This window comes from Setaria viridis, chromosome 3 (genome assembly GCF_005286985.2).
Source record: "Setaria viridis chromosome 3, Setaria_viridis_v4.0, whole genome shotgun sequence".
NCBI lineage: Eukaryota > Viridiplantae > Streptophyta > Magnoliopsida > Poales > Poaceae > Setaria > Setaria viridis.
The window spans coordinates 42292944-42316660 of NC_048265.2; the positions used below are offsets into that span (position 1 = coordinate 42292944).

At 43.2% G+C, this 23717-nt stretch overlaps 1 protein-coding gene across 1 annotated transcript; it reads left to right on the plus strand.

Annotated features, from left to right (window-relative positions):
* Positions 1–7812: 7812 nt before the first annotated feature.
* Positions 7813–10764, plus strand: LOC117847333 (cellulose synthase-like protein G2). Its single transcript, XM_034728524.2, has 5 exons — positions 7813–8477; positions 8562–8669; positions 8782–8913; positions 9092–9310; positions 9399–10764. Exons 1-5 carry the CDS (start codon positions 7863–7865, stop codon positions 10620–10622), a joined length of 2298 nt encoding a protein of 765 aa, XP_034584415.1. The 5' UTR covers positions 7813–7862; the 3' UTR covers positions 10623–10764.
* Positions 10765–23717: the final 12953 nt, after the last annotated feature.

Genomic DNA, 23717 nt, shown 5'->3' on the forward strand with positions numbered 1-23717 from the left:
TTCGTGATGATAGCCTTTTTTGCTCCAGTTTTCACCTTGGAAGGACCTCGGGGCTTCGAACGACGGTTCATCGATCCATAGGGCTAACAGTTCAAGATTCATTAATTAATTAGTACATAGTAATAATGAATAACATCCTATATTATTTATAGAGAGGGTTAAAATATGATCTATACCTCGTCGGAACCTTCTGCCATAGTAACGTTTTGCTGGGGCTCGGGCTCTTCATTGCCTTCGGCAGACAGGTTGAGAAACATGTTTGCCTGGCTACCTTCTTCATCGGTGTACGCTATGGGAAGGTTGGAACTACTATCACCAGCAATAATCCGCTCCATTAGATACCTTCTGGCCTCGTCGTCTACCATCGATCTCAGCTACTTTGTACATGAAATCATATATAGAACAACCATGAAAAAAAATTCATTTCAACAATTTTTTTTGAAATATACAAAATTTACTACATTTTTGAAATATACAAAATGTAATATACAAAATGTACTATACAAAATATAATATAAAAAATGTAACATACAAAATGTAGTATACAAAATGTAATATACAAAATATACTATGCAAAATGTAACATACAAAATATAATATACAAAATTTACTATACAAAATGTAATATACAAAACGTACTAGGCAAAATGTAATATAAAAAATGTAACATACAAAATATAATATACAAAATGTACTATGCAAAATTTAATATAAAAAATGTAACATACAAAATGTAATGTACAAAATGTAAGTGAACCGAGCATGAAGTAGCTAACCTTCACAAAACATGGGCTCCGCTCATTTATTGTTGTTAAGCTTTGTTTTATACTTTAGAGAGGGAGAAAAATAAGTTTGTTTGTTGTTAAGCATGTAGATGATTTGTATTTATATATATTTTTGAGCTACAATGTGATGGATATGTATAAATTAGCCATATAAATTATAGGTGTAATTTCATACTTTAGTACTTTTCAGATAGAGGTATGGAATTAGCCATTTTTAGAATAAGTAAATTATGTGGGAACTATTGAATTTTTTAATAGTTTAGTTATTTGAAAATCAAATATGGGCTAAATAATTTATGTATTTCTATGTAAACTTTCAGCAATATTTGAGTTTGTGATACTGATGTTAGAAATTATCAAGAAGATTCTTCCTGAGAATAATGAATTGCCATCCACAACATATGAAGCTAAACAGATTGTTTGCCCTCTGGGATTAATGATAGATGATAGTGATGCAGTAAAATAATTATTTAAGAAGGTAATATAACTAGTGTAGAATTAATGAGTCATTCAAGCTTATTGTAAATATAATTGCTAATTGAATATATTTTTGCATGTTTGAAATATGTAAAGTTTTAATTTCTACTTCATGAAATCCAGCGAAACCCGGCGAGATCCGATGCCTACAAGTTCCACCCGGCGAGTATAAATTTTCAAATAGAAGCAAATAGAAATAGTGTAGAATTTATGACTAGTTAAAACTTATTGTAAACAAACTTGCTAATTTAACATATTTTTGCATGTTTGAAATATGTAAATTTCTTATTTTTTGTTTCCTGAAATCCAGTGAAAACAAAAATAGAATAAATTTCCAAATAGAAGCAAAAATAAATCGTATAGAACATATGACTAGTTAAAACTTCTTGTAAACAAACTTGCCAATTTAATATATTTTTGCATGTATGAAGTATGTAAATTTCTTATTTTTTGCTTCTTGAAATCCATTGAAAACATAAATCGAATAAATTTCCAACTCGAAGCAAAAAGAAATAGTATAGAATTTATGACTAGTTAAAACTTATTGTAAACAAACTTATTAATTTAATATATTTTTGCATGTTTGAAATATGTAAATTTCTTATTTTTTGCTTCCTGAAATCCTGTGAAAACATAAATCGAATAAATTTCCAAAAACCAGTCGGGAGATGAAAAACAGGAGAAGGTCCCCATTTATCCCGGTTATAAAGTAGAACCGGCATAAAAGGGGATTTTTCGATTCCCGCCTAGAAGTACCCATTTATCCCGGATGATAATAAACCGAGATAAAAGGGGAGGGCCTTTTATCGCGGGTGATCATAAACCGAGATAAAAGGCCCCCCCCTTTTATCTCGGTTTGTATTAGAAACCGAGGTTAAATGTCCTGTAATCCAGGTTTCAATTACAAAGCGGGATTAAAGTTTTAGCATCTTCTACAAGCCCCCGCGACCAACACTTAGCAAAATTTTTACTCCTCGGCCTCGTCCCACCCGTCGCCGGCATCCGCCGTTGCCGCTCCCCGTCGCCACCGCCGGCCCATCCTACTCGCTGGCCTCCTCCATCTCCGTCGCCGCCGCCATCATCTTCGCCCGCAATCATCGCCGGCCTCCTCCTCTGTCCCTGTCGCTGCCGCCGGCGCGTCCATCCCTATCGCCGTGACCTCCGCGCGTGCCCCTCATCGCGCACCAGCGCCACCTCCTCCCCGTCGTCGTAGCTGTCCCCATCGCCGCGACCGCTGTCCCCATCGCCAGTCGGCCGGCCGCCTCCCCCGTCATCGCCACGCATCCTCATCGCCAACGCACCCACCTCCAACTCCGGTCGTCCCCCTGGCCCGAATTAGTTTTAGAAATTTGGTAGATTACTTCTAATTGTTTGTGGAATATAGTTGTATACTACTAATTAATGCTTAGAAATTAATTGAACTTTGGTACAAATTTTTACAAATTTTTGTTGAAATTCTTAGAAATTAGTTTTTATATTACATTTTACATAGTACATTTTGTATATTACATTTTGTATATTTCAAAAAAAATTGTTGAAATGAATTTTTTTCGTGGTTGTTCTATATATGATTTCATGTACAAAGTAGTTGAGAACGATGGCAGACGACGAGGCCAGAAGGTATCTAATGGAGCGGATTATTGCTAGTGATAGTAATTCCAACCTTCCCATAGCGTACACCGATGAAGAGGGTAGCCAGGCAGACATGTTTCTCAACCTGTCTGCCGATGGCAATGAAGAGCCCGAGCTCCAGCAAAATGTTATCGTGGCAGAAGGTTCCGACGAGGTATAGATCATATTTTAACCCTCTCTATCTATAATATATGATGTTATTCATTATTACTATGTACTAATTAATTAATGAGTCTTGAAATGTTAGCTCTCTGGATCGATGAATCTTCGTCCGAAGCCACTGAGGTCCTTCCAAGTTGAAGACTGGAACAAAAAAGGCTATCATCACGGAAGTCACAGAAGAGGGCAGGCCGGTTGCTCCCCAAGAAGTGGCAACACAGTACGTGAGTCAGATCGGGGCAATCGTAAGGGAGAACGTGCCCATCAGCATAAGGGAATGGAAGGACAAAATGACTAATCCATACGCGCTCTAGGATACAGAAAAGAATATGCATTGAGAAGAAGTTAAGAAACATTTCACATTTCCCGACGGATATATTGAAAATGATGTGAAAGCGTGGACACAGAAGAAGATGGCCACACAATTCCAGACATTCAAGAAGATGTTGGATATCGCCTACATTAAGAAGGGCCGAACTCCAGATTTTAGTGTGTGTCCATAGTGTAAGGACCACTGGGAGGCATTTGTAAAATACAAGAGCACCGAAGATAGTAAGAACAAGGTCACCCAGAACACAGGCAATGCTGGGGGGAAGGAGTACCATCATAAGCTAGGGCGAGGTAGTTACGCCAAAACAATTCCCAAATGGAATTAGATGGAAAAAGACCTGATTGAGCGGGGTATCATACCAGGAACAATTGATTGGCCCGAACGATCAAAAAATTGGTATTACGCTCATGAAGGTGAGATAAACCTAGATGATGGGACGCTGGTCTTCGATGACCTGTTAAGTGAAGCGGCCACAAAGCTTGACAAGATTATTAAAGATGTTAAGGATGGGACATTGATGGTGTGCCAAGAGAATGATGAGCTCACAATGGCCCTCGGGAATCCCGAACACCCAGGACGTACCCGAGGGTTCGGGCTTTTTCTGTGGAAGTTCGTATTCCGAGGCGACTTGGACATGTACACAAGCCAGAACCAAAGAAAGGAGCAAGAGGATGAGAGATGGCGGCGTACGATAGAATCCAAACTGCAGTCATTAGAAGTAAGAATGCAGGAGGGAGGCAGTAGACGAATGGTTGACACAGTTGCTAGCCCTTTTCAACACCTCGGGAGCAGCTGTGCATCCACAGGGCACCCTGAGCCATATACGCCAGGATTACCCGTGGAAGAGCAACTATTCCTTGTGGATGCCATCACGCAACGCACCACATGTGAGCTGCATACACCGATCAACAACCTCAGCAATAAGGTACGTATATATACATAATATTTATGCACTGGAGCCTCGGGAGTGCTTTGGCAATTTGAAGGTTAAGAACATCATTTCTTTTATATATCCAGGTGGCGTATGGGAGTGCATTGCCAATCCTGCCAAATCATACATGCCATGGCATGGAGCTTCCACCTAGCTATGCCAGTGTTGGCGTAGAGAGAATCCCTGATGGCCAATTTGAAGACCTAGAGCTCGACTTCGCAACAGGCTTCGGGTCAACAACACTAGGAGAAGTGGTTCCCGAGGTCATTCTATGGCGCAAATGCTACATCATCATCCCCGGCGTGGAGGCACCTCCTCAAAGCTCAAGACCACTCTCCGCAAATCCATAGCAGCGACCATCTCCTCAAACATCCAGACCATCATCTGCACCACAACCTGCTCCACGATCAAGGTCTCCATCTCCACTATAGCCTGGTGGTTGGAGCGACGATGACGACAACAACACCCCTCCATGATCACCTTCGCCGGGACTAAGAGCACCATTTAAGAAGTCCCGACTACCGCCTCCCAAGCCAATACAGCGTAAGAAGAAAACAAAGGAGCCTGAGGTGACTTCTGAGGAACGCTAGGAGGCAATGACTCATGAGGAACACTGGACCAGAATCCAAGTGCAAGCTAGTGAGTGGTTGAGGGAATAGAGGGAATTAAGAAAAGGAAGGGAGATGGAGCCACCGCCAGTAGATCGAAGAGAATTATATAAATTCATCAAGACACAGGAACAAGCCAAGAACAGTCAACCACTACTATCAAACTATGAACGGGCATTAGTAAAGGTTGATGAGAAGAAAAAAAGGAAAAAAGTCGAGCTACCAGCTACACCGCCAAGTGAACCGAAATGGACCTTTGAGCTAGGCATGCCTATTGTTAGCCCTGATTCGCTAAAGAAGCTATCAACGAAGATGTACGAATTCCATCAATGGTACATGAAGTTGTCTGCCGACGAGAGGGAGATGTTGGGCCTTAAGATAAAACCGATAGATTTTCATGGCGAAGGCGAGGCAGTCCTGTGGCTACGATTCAAGGATATATACGAAGTGTACCATCATGGTGCCCTAGACGTCTCTCTGATGAGCGCTTGGACTCTGTAAGTGTCCGTTTATATGTACATGTAAATTTTGACTCATATCATTTTTTTGCATGCGTTCACCGTACTAATTAACTTTATCTTTCATTTTATATAGGATGCTAATTCGGATGGGCCGACATGAAGCGTACCTCCATATTGGCTTCATGGATCCATCCATAGTGAAGCAAGCCCAGATACGAGATTTTCCAGACAAAATGTTGCTCGCAGTATACAATTCCTTAGACAGATAAAAATTAAAGGATCACATACTACTTCCATACAACTTCAAGTAAGTGTGTGTATACCGTCTATATTCGTTTTCTTTTTCCTTATCTGATTAATGTTAGTTACCTCTAATATATATGAACATTTACATACACAGCTTCCACTGGATCCTCATTATTATTAACATTGATTGAAGTCATGTCACTGTCTTCGATTCGTTGAGGAGAGATCTGAAGGAGTATCAAGACGTGCAACACACGCTAGACATGTACTAATTCTGGACCTCTATCTCTATACAAAATTTTGTTTCCTAAATTTTAACCTAACACTATATCATTCATTATTTTAATTTGCAGAGCATGGAGAGAATTCATCAAGGCAGATAGATCAGGTCAATTCAAAGAAAAACTTACATGGAGAACAGACTTCCCGGTACGTATGAAGTTTGCACATTTTGTACATTCTATAACACGAATATTTAATAACTTAATTATTTTTTCCCACTACATTGCTTAAGATAGGAACCTGGGAATGATAATCTATGTGGTTACTATGTCTGTGAGCACATGCACAATTTATTGGGACCCAATACCACCAAGGCCACGGAGCACGAATTTAAAGTATGTAAAATAAAACTATTAATAGTTATTTATTTTCTACAATTGTTCGTGTAAAATTCACATATATGTATCCAAATTACAGATGTGGAATATTCAATTGGGACTCTTGAAGAAAGAAAGAGTAGCGGCAATATGTGAAGGTCTCATTGGATTCCTGATGGACGAGGTGGTAAATCCACAAGAAGATTTTCATTACGATGGACGAAAATTAGACGCTCCCAGCACCTCGACGGGAAGATCATCGTAGATATATATATATAGTTTGATTTAGTTTGTATATATATATATAATATGTACACTTATTAGATTTGTATATATATATATATAGTACACTAAGAATTGTATAGTATTTGTATGAATACTTGTTTGATTCATTTAAATACTTATTTGATTCGTTTAAATACTAGTTTGATTGATTTTATTATAAAAAAAAGTTCTCAACCACTAAAGGTTAACTAAAGGGGTACGTGAGATATGCACAAAATTATAGGCGCCATGCAGGCTTGCATGGCGCTGTACGCACGCACTTTAGTCCCGGTTAGGCGACCTTTAGTCCCGGTTTGTAACACCAACCGGGACTAAAGTAGGATCTTATATCCCGGTTGAGGGACCAGTGATAAAAGATCCCCCTTTTATCTCGACGGATTAATCCCGGATGCATTTTCGGAAGATATGCAGTCTACGAACCGGTATTAATACCGAGTTCTCTAGTAGTGCTGGATGATGTAAGTGCCTTGACTCTTTTTATGTAGCACGGAGATGCTTAATATGACTCTACATTATATTTGCTTTTGTGTCTGCGATCTGTCACACAAATTTTGATTGCATAATGTTTTTGAGATTCATTAGGGTTGTTCTTTGGTTCCCACTTGTACCTGCAGAATTATTGTTTCAAGAGAGATGTTTTAATTTAGCCGAGTTGGTCAGTGTAAGCTTCTTCATCCCTTGCCAACATTTCAGCGCGTACAAGCATTCAGCTACAATAGGATCACCAGTAACCTCAGGAAAACCACGACCCGACGGGTTTTCTGTGGTGAACAAGCTTCCCTTCTCTTGCACTCCCTCCATTATATTCTCAAATTCTCAAATATAAATCTTAACCCCTTTTTCCTTGTACAGGCTTAGCATCACAGTGCAAACCCTCCGTTCTTCAAATTAATGTAAATCTTCATCCTTTTTTCCTTTATAAGCTTAGCATCACAACCCCAGATTTGGTACTCACAAGTTGTCCACCAGAACAATCGAATCTTTATTTGGTATGGCGCTCCACAGTGACCACACCTTTAGCCATGAGTCGGAGCTGCTGGAGGATGGAGCATGCATATTTGAGAATGTCGTGCTTTTGACTACTCCTATTGAGATGGATTTTTAGGATGCTCTCCGCATCAAATTCGAGCAAAACTGTCGCGAATGAGCACCTCATTCCCATCCCAGGTTGCTCTCCAATCTTCTACTTGTGGATGATCCAATGCAACTGGCTAGAGGTAGCTGATCCTTGCCGTATCCAATCGCATCATATATAACCACAGGTCTACAGATCAGGCCCGGCAGAATGCACAGTGCTCCCATCACCTGAGCAAGCAGCTAATTAAACCTTGCCGAGCAATTACCACACATGGCTGCTGGCGAGACGACGACACCGCCGTTCAGTTCCGTGCACGTGAACAGGCGCCTGGCCACCGCCAACCGCCTCATGGCGGCCGTCCACGCAGCGCTCGCCGCCGCGGCCATCGCCCACCGCGCCCTGCACCTGCATCAGCTCAGCGGCGGCGTGGCCCGCAACGCCGCCATGGTCGCGGCGGACCTGACGCTCCTGTTCCTGTGGACGCTGTCGCAGTCGGGCCTGTGGCGGCCCGTCTCGCGCGCCGCGTTCCCGGACCGGCTGCTGGAGTCCCGGCGGCGCGGGGACCTCCCGGCCGTGGACGTGCTGGTGGTGACGGCGGACCCGGACAAGGAGCCGGCGTTGGGGGTGATGAACACGGTGGTGTCGGCCATGGCGCTGGACTACCACGGCGGGAGGCTGAGCGTGTACCTATCGGACGATGCCGGGTCGCCGCTGACGCTGATGGCCGCCCGCAAGGCCTACGCCTTCGCCAGGGCGTGGGTGCCCTTCTGCAGGAGGCACTCGGTGCAGTGCCCGTGGCCCGACAGGTACTTCGCCGGCGACGACGGCCAGGATGACGGCGGCGATCGCTGCGGTGAGGCCGCCGAGGAGAGGCGAAGAATGAAGGTATCTGTGTAACGATGATGGAGCTAGCGTCAACAAATTTTCTCAACTAATGTCTTTTGTACGTATAACTTAATTTCTGTGCAGAAAATGTACGAGACGTTCAAAGGGGACATAGAGGAGGCCAGTAAGGAGAAGAGTATTTCCAGGAGCTGGACGAAAGAAAAACGTCAGGATCACGATGCTTATGTCGAGGTAAATCCAATTCAATCAAAGCAATTCCTGATCATCAGTTGAGTTGAATTAACTAGCAGCTTCATCTATATATGTAAATCTGTATCTTGCATGCAACCAATTCAATCCGCAGATCATCACCGCGGGCGAGGAGGAGGACGACGACCAACAGGGCGAGGAAACCATGCCGTTGCTGGTGTACGTGTCCCGCCAGAAGCGGAGGGCGTCCCCTCACCACTTCAAGGCCGGCGCTCTCAACGCCCTGGTGCGCTGTCATCTGCTTGTATAATTCCTTGTTGGTTATAATAATAATCCGCTCTCAACTGCTAATAAAAAACTGAGCATTGATTCTAACCGGTCGGTTTTTGACACGATACTAATATAACTATCAGTACTAAGACTAACACGGATCGGATGACGACAATGATATGATCTGCTTGCAGCTGCGGGTGTCGAGCCTTGTGAGCAACGCGCCCTACTTGCTGGTGCTCGACTGCGACATGTCCTGCAACAGCCGCTCCTCCGCCCTGGAGGCCATGTGCTTCCATCTCGACCGATCCCCGCCGGCGCCGGAGAGCCTCGCCTTCGTGCAGTTCCCGCAGATGTTCCACAACCTCAGCCCCAACGACATCTACACCAATGACCTCCGATCCTTCTTCGCGGTAATGTATCAGACTCACTCGTATGTTGAGTTGTTGACATGGCCAGCTCTCAGCTGACAAGCGATGATCAATTGCATGCGTCCGGCAGACTCGATGGATCGGCCAGGACGGCCTCCGGGGCCCGCTCCTCGTTGGCACCGGCTTCTACGTCAGGAGGGACGCACTGTACGGGGCCATGCCGTCCGCCGCCACCTCGTTGCCGGCGCACGGTGCAGAGTTCTCGTCCATGGAGGCCGGCGAGCTGGTGAGGAGGTTCGGCCACTCCGACGACCTCATATCCTCCGTGCGCAACCTCCACCTGCAGAAACCACCTGCTGCTGGTCGCCATCGTCGTCGTCTTCCTCGAGACGCGGCGCTGGTGGCCTCCTGCGCGTACGAGACCGGCACCGGGTGGGGCGACGAGGTGGGGTTCATGTACCAGTCGGTGGTGGAGGACTACTTCACCGGCTACCGCCGCTTCTTCTCCCGGGGCTGGACGTCGGCCTACTGCTACCCGGCGCCCTCGTCCCGGCCGCCGTTCCTCGGCACCATGCCCACAAACCTCAACGACGTGCTGGTCCAGAACAAGCGCTGGATGTCTGGCCTCCTCGCCGTCGGCCTCTCTAGGCGCTACTGCCCGCTCACCTGCCGGGGGCTCCTCGCCGTCTCCGTGCCGCAGGCCATGACCGTCGCCTACTTCGGCTTCCTTTCGCTCTACGCGTTCCCGGCGCTGTGCTACGCCACCCTGCCGCAGCTCTGCTTCCTCCGCGGCGTCCCTCTGTTCCCGGACGCCGCCGCCGCCCCGTGGTTCGCCGCCGCCTTCGCATCCTCCTTGGTGCAGCACCTGGTCGAGGTGTCGGTGGCGAGGCGCGGGCTGGCAGTGCGGACGTGGTGGAACGAGCAGAGGTTCTGGATGCTCAACGCCGTCACCGCCCAGCTCTTCGGCTGCGTCAGCGCCGTCCAGGACCTCGTCGGCGCCGCCGTGCTGCGCTTCGACCTCACCACCAAGGCCGACGACGATGATGGCGGCAGGCTATACCAGAAGGGCGTGTTCGACTTCACGGGGTGCTCCACGCTGCTGCTCCCGGCCACCACCCTCTGCGCGCTCAACGCCGCGGCGCTGGTCGGGGGCACCTGGAAAATGATGACCGGAGGCGGCGGCGGCTTGTCCGGCGAGATGTTGCCGCAGCTGTTTCTCCTGAGCTACGTGGCGGCGCTGAGCTACCCGCTGCTGGAGGGGATGTTCCTCCGGATGGACTCCGCAAGGGTTCCAGGGCGCATCACCGCACTCTCAGTCGCCTTGGCCGCGGTGCTGCTCTCCCTGTTTGGATAGGGACGGCACCCCCTCGTCTGCCATTCGTCAAGACGTACGATGGAGTGCAAAAAGCTAGAAGTACATGGACATGGCGAACCGTACAAGCTATGGCCTCGTCCATGCGGGCTGTGCCACCCCCCCCTCCAGCTATACGCCGCCCCACCCCGCTGTGCAGCGATGCGCCCCCTGGCTACCTCGCCACCACCTCGAAGCAGCCCCCGCCTTGCCCAGCCATCATGCATCGCGCTCCCTCGAGCGGCCTTGCACTCATCCCGCCACCACACCATCTCCGGCCGTCAAACCTTGCCTCCGAGCTCGTCACCGCCTGCCCTCACCCTTCCACCTACTGCGACCCCACGCTGTGCGGCCAGCCACCAGCCGCACCGCCCACCATGAGTTGCCAGCCACGCCGCACTGCTCGCCGCGGCCCCACGCCATGCTTCCCACATGCAATCTCAATCTGCGCCACCTTGAATCCTAGCCGTGCGTGTCAATGCAGGATTCAGAGAGGGGGAGTATGCAGGAGAGAGGGGGATTGAGGAAGAACATAGAGGGTACTGGGCATTCTGTGGATTAGTCCCTGAAAATAATCACCATTCATGAAGTAGTTCAATTTTAGGTATGCAGTTGGAAAATTTTTCCTGAAAATCTTCTTTCCCCTGTTTGAAGTGAGTTGAGTTAAAAATAGCAAACGTGCATTTTACTATCCAAACAATTCATTTTGTCAGTTTGACCCGTATACAAATCGATTTGCTCTCCTGTATTCACACTAGTCCACCTCACTCCCTAATAAAATTTGTTTTATTCATTTCTCCTGGCACGAGTAGTGTTCTAGGTTCAAATTTCATGACATGTTACACGACATTGTTGAAACCCATATGTTCGAAAAAATATTTTGATGCTTTTTTATTATTTTTTTCATGCATTTACAATTTCAAGGGATAAAGTAGTATCAAATGCGTGCTCCCAACCGATGTAAATAACCATGAAAACTTCTGAAATATTCTTATAGCATATATATTAGAACCCAAAAGACAACTTGCAGGATGAGAGACAAAAAAGAAGAAGAAGAAGGAATCCCATTAGAGGTGAATTGGATCAATTTAATTGTTTTGGGACTACATTGAGTCAATACTTTGTGGATGAGTCAAATGGATAAAGTGATTAGGGATGTAAAATTTGAAAACAGTCAATGGTTTGGACTTAATTATTTGTCGTATAATGTGGCATTTATTTGAGTATGCTGAAAGAACCTGGTGTCACCAGTGATTCTTGAAGTAAACGGACGATGTGTTGCCGCGCTGTCGGTAATGAAGTGTTGCATCTTGTTGCTATTGATGAAATCAGGAGCGGAGACTTGAGACCATAGTCGAGTATATATTTAACTGACCAATGTGAACCAAGCATTGTTATTGTTTTTATTTTCCTATTCAGGTTATTTCTCTCACATTCTTATTGTTCCATAACGGGGATGATTCATTGAAGGGCCAACATCTTGCAGAAGAAAGACTTGTGCCATACTGACATCGGTGCCATGCCAAGTGCCAGTGAGTCTGTGAGTGATAATGATCAGAGTCGCCGTGAAAAAGATCAAGCAGATCCAAGCCGTATACCTCATCTTGGCTTTCTCTTAATGAATGTTCATAGGTATACAACCTCGAATAAGATGATACTCCCTCCTATCAGAGCATAAGTCCAACCTTTAAATTTTAACTACATATATCTAAAATTTATATAAATCAACAATACAAGGTTAGTATTACTTAGATTGGATAGAAATATATTTTCATGATGTATAAATTTTCGATTTAAAATAATAAGTTTTAATAGATATTGTTAGTTAAAGTATCATATTGGAGATCGAGTCGATGTTCTAATGGACTTATTTTTAATTTTTTTAAATATAGTAATGTACGCAGACTCAACCCTACGAATACACACGCACGCTCACATAAATGCACTTATATTTCTGATAAGAAGAAAATAAGGGCGATGAATTTCAATGGCAAAATGCCACAAACACTTAATCACTTCATTCCGCATTAAGAAGGTATACGAGTTTATTACGATTATTTATGTTGATTACTAGTATTAGGCTACTATTATTTACATTTGATACGCCCTCATAGATACAGAGTTAATTTTATTGAAAGAGACAAGCACAGTTCTAGTTGAACCTATGACCCTTTTTTCTTGAAACAAACCAAATCAAATGTCGTACATAGATGACCAATCCGGCATAGTTAGGCACAAGATGAACAATATGTCAGATAGATTGCAAACTACGTATTGCAACAGCCAATGGAACACCCAATTTAGCGACAGTCACACTTCAGAAGCTAGATGCACAAGATGAACTATATAAACAGTGGATCGGACCCAGCTTCAGCCTTCAGGTTATAAACTACCAAATACAATTGTGCCCGCCACATATATAATACTCCCTCCGTCCCAAATTATAGGTCGTTTTAATTTTTTTAGATTCATAAATTTTATTATGCACTTAGATATACCCAATGTCTAAATGCATAATAATATCTATGAATCAAGAAAAGCCAGAATAACTTATAATTTAGGATTTAGGGGTAGATAAGAACTCCATACGAAGTCCATGGCACCACGATGGCCACCATTTCTCAGGAACTAAGGATAGCATACTAATACTTCTTGTCAGGGTAGTACAACTTATAAAGACCCTTGGCTGAACGTTAAATGGTTGGGATGATGAAGCCAACCCCACCAGAGAAGAAACAAAAGCAGCAGCAATAACACCAGACACCAGGTGATCGGGCAGACGAACATGATCATCCCACTGCTTCCAACGCAGGGACCTCTTGCTGCAAAACCTGCAGGGGAAGCAGGGGATTTTGCCATTCTCATATTAAAGAAGCGGTATAATACATGATGAACCCTATGATTGCAATCTGCTCATAATGCGCTTACTGTTCCATCTTCCTAGGGGCCTAATGTCTGTGGATTAATGGCTCAGAGGGGACAACTAGTAGTGTAATTGGAAGGTCATAGATGAGATAAAGTATCTGCTCATCATCTCGTTTATCTTGGAATAGATCTAACCAACAAAACCTGAAATTCGTTTAGGTCTCCCTTTATGGTTTATAACTTTATATATATACACTTCAAAGAATGAGTTGAATGGAAAATGTTTCTCACTCAGATTAGGCCCACAGTGCCTCTCACGTAGGTTTCTCATGTTGACTAGGCTCGGGAGGTGGAGGGAATGCATATCCAAAAAAATCGTGAGTTAGAAAAGGTTTATGTCGAAAACTGATTTTTTTTCTCACCTGCGTTTCCCATACCTGCCCGCTGTACCCATTCATACCCACGTGCCCGTGCCTCATCTCCGGCTGGGCCTTCCATGCCGTTGATCCACAGTCGCGGGAGGAGGCAAACCCCGCGGCGGTAGCAACAGCACTCACACAATCATTACTACATATATAGGAAAATGCTTATGTCTTCATGCCTGGATCTCCATGACATTGTAGGTGTCTTCTAACTCTCCACCCCACCGACACAAGCATTAACTAGAAGACAGTGTTAGTGCCTTGATGTGCACAAGGCATCAGATCGAACACAGAGACAGCAAAGACCAACCATATGTGATAAACTTTTAAATATTTTGTGATTTTGACACGTATTACATGTGTGTGATACTGGTTAGGTCAGAACAATATATTAGTGTAAAAAAATCTTTCTTTTTCTATTGCAATCATAAACATGTCCTCCCTGGCATTTGTAAAAGATATTTAGAATAAGCCTTATTTTTTTTCAAATGTACTACATGAACATAACATTCTTATTGCAACCTCAAAAAACTATTACCTCACAAATAGGCTTGATATACCATTCTTGTAAAATGGTATATAAATCTTATAAAACTTGGTACTTTAAAAGATATTTTTAAAAGATATTTCTAGACAATCGATTTTGTTCACGAAAGGTAGTGACATGAGTACATAATAATTAGTTTGATTTATTTAACTTGGACCACTTGCCTTTTGTTCCTTATTGTCTTCCCCTTTGTCTCATTTTCTTGTTTCTTCTCTTCTTCTCCTTTTCTCATCTTTCTGTCATTTCCTTGTATTACTTCCTTCTAAATTACAATATATTCAACAAATCTACCTTTCTGTCATTTCCATGCAATAGAAATTCCATCATCTTGGTGCCACTCCATCTCGAAAGCTGATGACATTCATCAACTAGAATAACTAGCAAACCTCTGCCTAGGCATGCAACCTATGATTTGTTTCAGGGTGAATAAAAAACATTTTTAGGAATCAGAGGACTTAAAAATAAAATCATTAAAATTTTGGATTGACTATAATAAGGTGATGAATTAAAATCATAATTTAAAGTGTCATAAGCGATATCGGATGAAACTTTATGAATCCTTGCAAATTTTCAAGAAAAAAGATTTGCATGTTATGTGCTTCAGCTAGTACAATTCAAGTTTGAATGCAATTTTTGTAGCTCTATCTACTTTAGTTGATAATACTGGTACAACTGAAGGATTAGGATCTAAAATGCTTCTGGTAAGCTCACATATCAGGTGTATTAATGTATGTCTCAGGTGAGAGCTGGACGGCCTTCTAGTACACAACTTCTTTTGAATAGGGAGTGCATCACTAGAAATTAAGAAAATGTCTTTTGTATTGTTTACTTTATCTATCTATGAAAGTATTTCAAGGTTTGCCTAATGCATATGCAAGAATATCCTAAGTTGGTGAAAAAGCATGCTGAAGTTGTTGAGAAACACAGGCAAGACAACCAGTTTTCTCTAGAACATTGTCATCCTCCTCTTAGGACTCTTGGGTGCTTCCTCGACTAGTCTTATCATGAAACTTGACAACACTAATCATGAGAACTCGTTGTTGGCCGCCTGAGCTCACCAAGTGCCAGTATTTTATACCCGGCAACTTACTGAGGGGTATCCCTTGGTAGTAGATTGATTGGTGGGGGATCGTTGGACCTAGAACTCGAAGGTAAAAGCGAGGACACAAGACATAAATTTATACAGGTTCGGGCCGCCAGAGTAGCGTTATACCCTACGTCCTGTTTGGGGTGTTGTATATTGCGCCCTGCGTTTAGGTGTTGTTTCGTGTTGAGGATTTGGTCCTCTGTTGTGGTTCTCTATAAGGTCTTCGCCTACCGATCTAGGGACCCCTGCCCTCCTTTATATACTTAGTAGGAGTCCGTCTTCTTCCTTCCTTGCGAGTACTGGGGATCTATCCCCGACAAGCCCCCGAGCGCTTCATGGTCGAATGTAGCAGTCTTGAGTACTTTTCAGATTCTCGTCAAGTAGTTTTGGTGCTCTTTGAGTACTTTTTCTAGCTAAATCTTCAAAGCTCATCAAAGCTGTCATGAGGCTATGGTGTGCTCAAGCCCTTGATCATCTTGATTTTGTAATCTTCATCTTTGGAATGTGATATGGAGGGTGGTGGAAGTCGCACTCCATATGGAGTAGTCCCTAAGACTTAGGTTAAATTGAAGAATCAGGCTGAGGGTCAATAAAATCTTGAATCTTCTTCTTTCATCTTGAAAAAACTCAACTGTTGGGTGTAGCTTATCAGCCCCCGAGCCTTGGAATGATAAATTAATCAATCTGAGGGTGTTTAGTCTTCACACAAGTCATCATCCGAGTAGTTTTATGGCATCCAACCCCCAAGCTTATGCGCCAAGTGAGCCGTAAGAGCCACGTCGAGCAGTTATTGGTGCTTAGCCCCCGAATTTGAAAGCTACCGGAGGTATTCCGAGTAGTAATTGGCGCTGTAGCCCCTGAGCTTGGAAGCTAGCTGAGCCACTGGAGATATTCCGAGTAGTAATTGGCACTTAGCCCCCGAGCTGGGAGCTAACGGAGCCATTGGAGGTACGCTGAGCGTCCTGGAGAGTCGTCGCCGAAGCTTGACCTGCAAAAAGAGATGCATACATTATGTAGAATATTTATAGAATTTGGAACTACTGAAATTTATTTAGTGATAAATATAATGTAAATGTTGTGTGTCATGCTCTTGTTTCGGCCATATTTCTCCCAAGTAATTAGCCTATTACGTTTAGGCTCTCAGTCCCTATTTAGCCATTGCCACTGCGTGTGGGATCTTTGTCTTGTGTACGCGTACTAGCACTGCTGCTACGGAGATCTTTGTCTCACTTCCTAGTGTTTAGGCATAACAGAAGATCCAAAACTATCATGAATTAAGGTGTGTTCTGCTCAAGGATATTGGCAACCACTAAGAGAAGATATTTAAAATAAGCATTGTGACAAAAAGAGAGCGCGATTGCGCTTAAAGTAGTCGTTGAGACTTTTCTGCCTTTTGGCGAGAAAAGCGTGTGTTGCCGCACATAGAATTTGTGCCTCCTTAGGGTGTAGCCGCTGCGAGCCACCAGCACTCAGTGCACCAAACCCGTGGCCGTAGCCTCCGAAATTCGATATACCAAGCCTGTTGGCGAAGCTTCCAGAACTCAGTGCACAAAACCCATGGCTATAGCCTCCATAATTTGGTGTACCAAGCCCATGACTGTCGGTTAACATGCCCCAGGAATAATTGGCAAAGTGTAGCTCTGGAGGGTAACTTTCGTTGAGAGGCATACACAAATAAGTAGTCTGCGTGTTGCCCTGCACGCAGAAAACAAGCTAGAAAGTTTATAAAAAATGATTAAAAAAGTGACTTAGGTTGATTCATGGACGATTGTCGACAAAGCCGTGTCGATTGTTGATGAAGCCAACTGTCAGAGTCGATTCCGACTAGTTGTTGATCACGTGGAACCCGCCCTCGACTAGTTTTCTAGTTGAAACGAGTAGTCAAAGTAGACTGTCCTCGACTAGTTTTCCGATGCATTGGCTGAGGAGGTGGAATTGTTGTCTGCACATGTTATTCCCGCTAGCACATTAAGTTTTCAGAGTTGTTTTACGAGTGTACAGACAAAACTGGCCTAATCACCATAATACACAATCAAATTTGCTGAAGATATGTGACGAAGGATTAAACCATAGTCCAAAGTTCCATGAACATACCAAACAATATGCTTGATGGTAGTAAGATGCGGTAACGAGGATCATGCATGTACAAACAAATTTATTGTACAGCACAGAAAATATGGAAATTTGTCCGAGGGACATTGCTAAAGGTTGGTTTTGTGTGGAACACATTGTGAAAGTTGATTTGGCTTCCAACACGTCCTGAAATTGCAGTTTGGTTTGCAACACACTACAACAAGTAAAATAATGATTTTTGCGTTAGAGGAGGTGTGGAAAGTTCATGTTACCCTCGGATCCACATGCCATAAACTTCTCCCTCGTCTTTGTCTTCATCCTCTCTCCCCTTCAGTGGCCTCACTCTGTCTGTGTGTGCTGCAGTTTTGCTCCCGCATGTAGTCTTGCACGCCACCACGGTGCTTGCCACTGCATGCTCCTAGTACTTAATCGTGCCTTACCTCATGGGGGATCTCACCTGCTTATCCGAGAGGAACAAAAGAACGAAAGGGTAAGAACTGAGAACAAATACCATCAAAGGCAAATAACAAATCATACACCACTCGTTGACCGAAAAAAATGCATACTTATGTGGACAAGTTGGCCATTTCCGGTGACCAAGGAAAGAAAATCTTGCAGGCATTCTTCAGATGACTTCTCCAGCGGCGGGTGCGGGTTGGCCTGATGTTGTGTCGTCAAAGAGGCCCTAGCTCATGGGAGTTTTGTCATAGTTGAAAGCCGATGCATATGTCCGCATAGCCATTAGAGCTCCTTGAGCTTATCGTTATTGCGGCTCGTAGAACATCCCCTGCCGTTGTCCACCCCACAGCCACTGCGAGCAGGACGGACCTCGGTTCGCGTCACCCCGATAGAGAGAGGCCAGTGTTGGCACTCATTATTGTTACCTTTTTTGTACTGTTTCAATGGTATTATTGGACTTATTCTTATACTAACCCGCCACTCGCCACCTAAAATAATCCTATATTCACATATGTGTTGTGTTTTGAACCGTATTGAAATCATAGGAAATAAGACATAAATGAAGAGTTTTTTGTACAAGTTGGATTTGGGCTTGGACTTTGGATATTGGAAAGTCCAAAAACGAACATTGAACTGCAGGCCCGTAGGAGGAGCTTAACTTGCATGGGCCATATCTTCCTAATTCGAACTTTGATTGGGGCAAATTTGCTGTCAAACTTGCATGGCTCAAAAAGATCTAAAACTTCCGTATGGAGCGCTTGGACATTTGAGCTATATGGAGGGTAGGCCGATCAACCCAAGCGGGTTTGGGCTGATCAGCCTGGCCCATTTTTAGCGTCGATGGACGCCTGTTTCACCAGAGGAAGGCTCTCGATAATCCTAGGATTTTTCTCCATATACTTTGCCCAAAAGGTACCACAAACGACACGGACAATTATAAATAAATGCCTAGTACATTCAACAGGGAAATCCCCTGGCGAGTTGGGAGTCCACTCATCACATTCCACCACCGCCACAAGATGACAAACAGGGCTTAGATCAGATCACCACGATGACCAATGCCAGCGGACGCTAGGAAGGAGGAAGAAGCCCCCTGGCCGCTCGGCTTCAGGAGCCCTAGGCCGATTAGCCTAGGATGTTCCTACCTCCCCTTGCTGCCATCTTCAGTGACGACGTTCTCCAGAGTCTCCATGTCCCCTTTGTGCATCGATCTATATAATTGTTGGTGGTAGTTAGCGCATCAATGTTTGTGTGAACCGCAAGCGCACGGACTAGTTGTAGCTTTTTCCTTAGAGTACTCCCCCAAGATTTATCAATATGTGGAACAAGGGATTTGCACGCTTAACCAACAACTGATCAATGTAACTAGAAGGCTCTATGTATAGAATATTATTATGCTAACAAAAGAGCTAAGAAGTCTAGATCAAAGTAAATGGAGACATAATGTGTGAACAAGGTAGATGGAACCATGTGTTATCATATGTGAATGTGAACCATGCTCAACACTTTCCCTCCCACATAGTGTCACTACACGAGGGTAATCGACTATTGAACAATAAGAACACGGCATGATGATAGTTCTAAGTAAGCAACAAAGCAACCCAAAGTAGCGCTGGCTAGCCATAAGAGCATGATCAATATATGAATGATAACAAACAGATCTTCAACAAGAGGTTTGGAAATTACAAATGAAGATCTCCATACAATCCTAAGGACAAACAGAGACTTTACCTCATGATCTTACACATGTTGATGCACAAAGGGGTAAGGGATGCCCTTGAGATCAATTGGACCGAAGGGGATGACGGTTAGGGGCAGGAGGCCCTAGGTCGATCAGCCTGAGCACCTCCACGTCCATCGGCTTGGGGTGTTTCTTCCTCCTCCCGAGCTCTGCCTCAGGTGGCCTCCTGTAGATCCAATTTTCTCTCTATTACTGACCTTGTGGCAGCGGTGGAATGGTGTATGCGTGGTATTTTTCCTCTCCTCTAGCTCTCTACTACTTGTGGTCCTTCAGGGGATATCTATACTCCTGTTCCAGCCGGTTGGGAGGCGGCTCTGGGCAAATGGTTGCTGGAAAAACCCTAGAGGCTTCATAGACTTCACGCTGAAGAAATGGGAGCGTCATCGGGCCTTGGAATAGGCCAGGCCGATCAGCCTATAGAGTCCCAGGCTGATCGGCCTGGGCTCTTTTTGGCCCACTTGGTCCTTCCCTTTCGTGTGCCGGCCCTTCCTAATGATCCACGTCCAATTATGCATTTACTCCATATGAAAACCCTTTGATTATGTCGTACTTCCTGTCAAAACACAATATGCTCCAAAATACAATACATATGCAATAATGGTGTTATTTCAGGTGTCAAGTGGAGGGTTAGTATAAGAATTAATCAAAAATACCACTTAAACAGCACTAAAAAGGTGACAATAACAAGTGCCAAGAATAAGATGATGGGGTAAAGCCTCTATTCATCCCTAGGATTGTTTGGATACTTGATATGTAACTTTTACATGTACACTATGCCTATCAATACTTCATGGTCTATGTCATTACAATGTTTCATTTACATATGTATTGTGATCAGCATATGTTCTTAGTAGAGTTTGTGGTAATTGTGGTGATTAGCTTAACTCTGCGGATGCTTTGATATAGGTTTCTAAGTGAGGTGGTTGATTACCCTTGTGTAGTTACAGTATGCATGAGGAAAAAGGCCGAGCGAGCATTTAATCTCTGTGATAGCTAGTAAAGGCAGCACACATTTGTATAGTAGATCCATATCCATGTGAACCTAGATCCTAGAAAGGGAACGTATATCTATCTTTCTTTTCGATATTGTATCAACCTTTGTTCATTATTTAGTTTAGTTTAGTTTAGTTTGTCTCTCTACCCAACTCATATTGCCTTATTTTGGTACTAAGATTAGTATAAAGTGAGAGCCAGCATTCCACTTATTCCACAGATTGATAAACCTTGGGGGACTCTAAGAAAAAAGCTACCACTAATCCGTGTGCTTACGGTTCACGAATTGGCATGCTAACCACCGCCAAACAAGATTTTTTTAGTGTCGTTCCCAAGGAACAAGTCAATTTGCTACGTTTGTTATCGAAAGGAGCAAAACAATACAAACATCTTAAAATTTTGAAAAAGATGAATTAGACCTCATGGAAGATGAAACGACCACACTAAAAATCAAAGAACTACTTCCTAAGGTAAGATAAGTCATTACGCATATTTAAACTGTTGAAACTAACGTGAATGTAGGCTAAAGTTTTGAGAATGCTAGACACCATTGGTGGAATTCGATCGTTTTGATTGGATTCCAATTGAATTTGTCCATTTTGTCCACAACGTACGAAATGAGAAACACCGAAGTGAAGTCAAAAGAACTGATGATATATTTGATCAAGAGATGAGTGGAGAATCGATCTAGAAAATATTTGAAGAAGAAGAAGGAGAAGAACATGAGGGATGGATCAATCAAAATTATATTTCAAAGATAGATGGTGAAACCTAAGAAGTGTAGAATTATGATAAGCCTAAAAGGTCCCTCTCTACAACATCATGCACACCAATTGAAGAAGAAAAAATTGACTCATTACAAGATCTCGATTGGTTGTTGCTGTTTGATCATGGAAGGAAGTTTACTTCTAAGGAGAGAAGGACAATAAAGAGGAGAGCTATTGAGATGGGAATCACTCCCAACATGAAGATAACTGCAGAAGTATGTCAAAACTCTTCTCCGATGACTGTGATGATATGGTGATGTCTCATATGAAAAAATTGTAGAAAACGGTAAGACTCAAGCTAGAGAACGAGTGGGGAAAAGATGACACGGAGAAGAAGCAAAAACAACCCAAGCCGATCAGCTTAGCATGCTCATGCCAATCAGCTAAGGTGCATCTTGCACACTTGAAAGCTCCAGCTGCACAGGTTTATAGGTTGTGTGCTATTGAAGCTTTTTTACCAGAGACTTAAGACATGTATTTGATCAAAGATGAAGAAAAGAGTGAGTCTACAACAAACAATCTTGATGACATGTGGCACATGGAAGATAATGAAAACAATACAAAAGACTTTGAAGATTAAGATGTGGGTGAGATCCAAAATAATGAAGAATTCAAAGAAGAGGTGATTGCTAATATTGCTAATGGACTGCATGTTCCACATGATGGAGAACTGGAGGGATTGCAAGATGATAATGAAGAACCACCCCCAATTATTGAGATTGATTTGCTTTCAATTTCGGTAAACAAACCAAGGATCACTTTTGTTGAAAAAGCTATAGGGCTAAGGTACACATTAAACTCTCAACCTACTACTGGTATTGATTACTGGTATTGATGATAATCCTTGTTAAGCAATTTAAATTTGCATAACAAATTCTCATAATTTGTAACAATGGTAGCATTAAGATCATTGAGAGCCTTGAGTTGTTTTAGTTTTTTAGATTGTTTCTTAAGGATTCCTTGTTGCTCACGAATTACTTCAAGAAGATCATCAATGGAAGGGAACTCAGATTCATCATCACTTACATCACTTTCCATACCTTTAGCCATTAGGAAAATGTGTGGTGATGATGAGGAAAAGCCTTAGAAGCGGGTGGTGAAGTTCTTGCTTGATTTATTACTTGAGCTACAAGAACTTGATTCTTCATCGCTTATCCACTCACGGACAACGGTGAGTGCTTCATGCTTGGGCTTCCTCTCCTTGTCTTTCTTATTATTATTATTATTATTATTATTATTATTATTATTATTATTATTATTATTATTATTATTATTATTATTATTATTATTATTATTATTATTATTCTTTTTCTTCTACTTCTTGTACTTGATCTTCTTAACATTCATTTATTGATCATGAAGCCCATCTCTCAAGAGCACATTGTACCCCATCATGTTGATCTTCTTCAAATACTTGAACACCTTCTTTGTGTATTCAACAAGCTTGGGGTTTGTTTCTTCATCACTTGAGGAGCCTTCATCATCATCATCCTCTAGTTCTTCACTTGAGCTTCCATGGATGGCCATCTTCCTCAACTTCTTCTCTTGCTCACTTGCAAGGGCAATGCTTCAGGTTGGTGGTTCTTTGGGTTGCTCTTTGGGCTTGGCCAATAGTCGTATCTCATATGCCATCACCTTGTTGAGGATTTGATTAGGAGTGAATTTGGTGAGCTTCTTCTCATAGATGATGGCCTTCACCAAATCGTAGTCCGACCTTCGAAGGGTATGAAGGATCTTGCGATTGAGATCCGTATCTCCAATCTTCTTCACACCTAAAGAATGGATCTCATTCACAAGGACATTTAAACATGAATACATAGCCTCGGCATTCTCATGATCAAGTTGCTTAAAGCTATTGAGATTTTCAATGAGAACATCATATCTTTCATTTGACACATCCTCCGTACCCTCATTGTTCTATTTGATAGTCTTCCATAGCTTATGAGCATTTTCACAAGTAAACACACGATTGAAAACACTTTCACTAAGTTGTTGCTTCTCATTTTTCATGCCCTCAGTAGTGACTCTCAAACATTAAGGCCCTTTACTTGGAGAAATGCTTCCGTTAGAACTTTCCAATGTTGGTAAACTGTGCCGTCGAAAAATGGAGCCAAACCTATGTTATCCATCCCTTCCCTATCGAG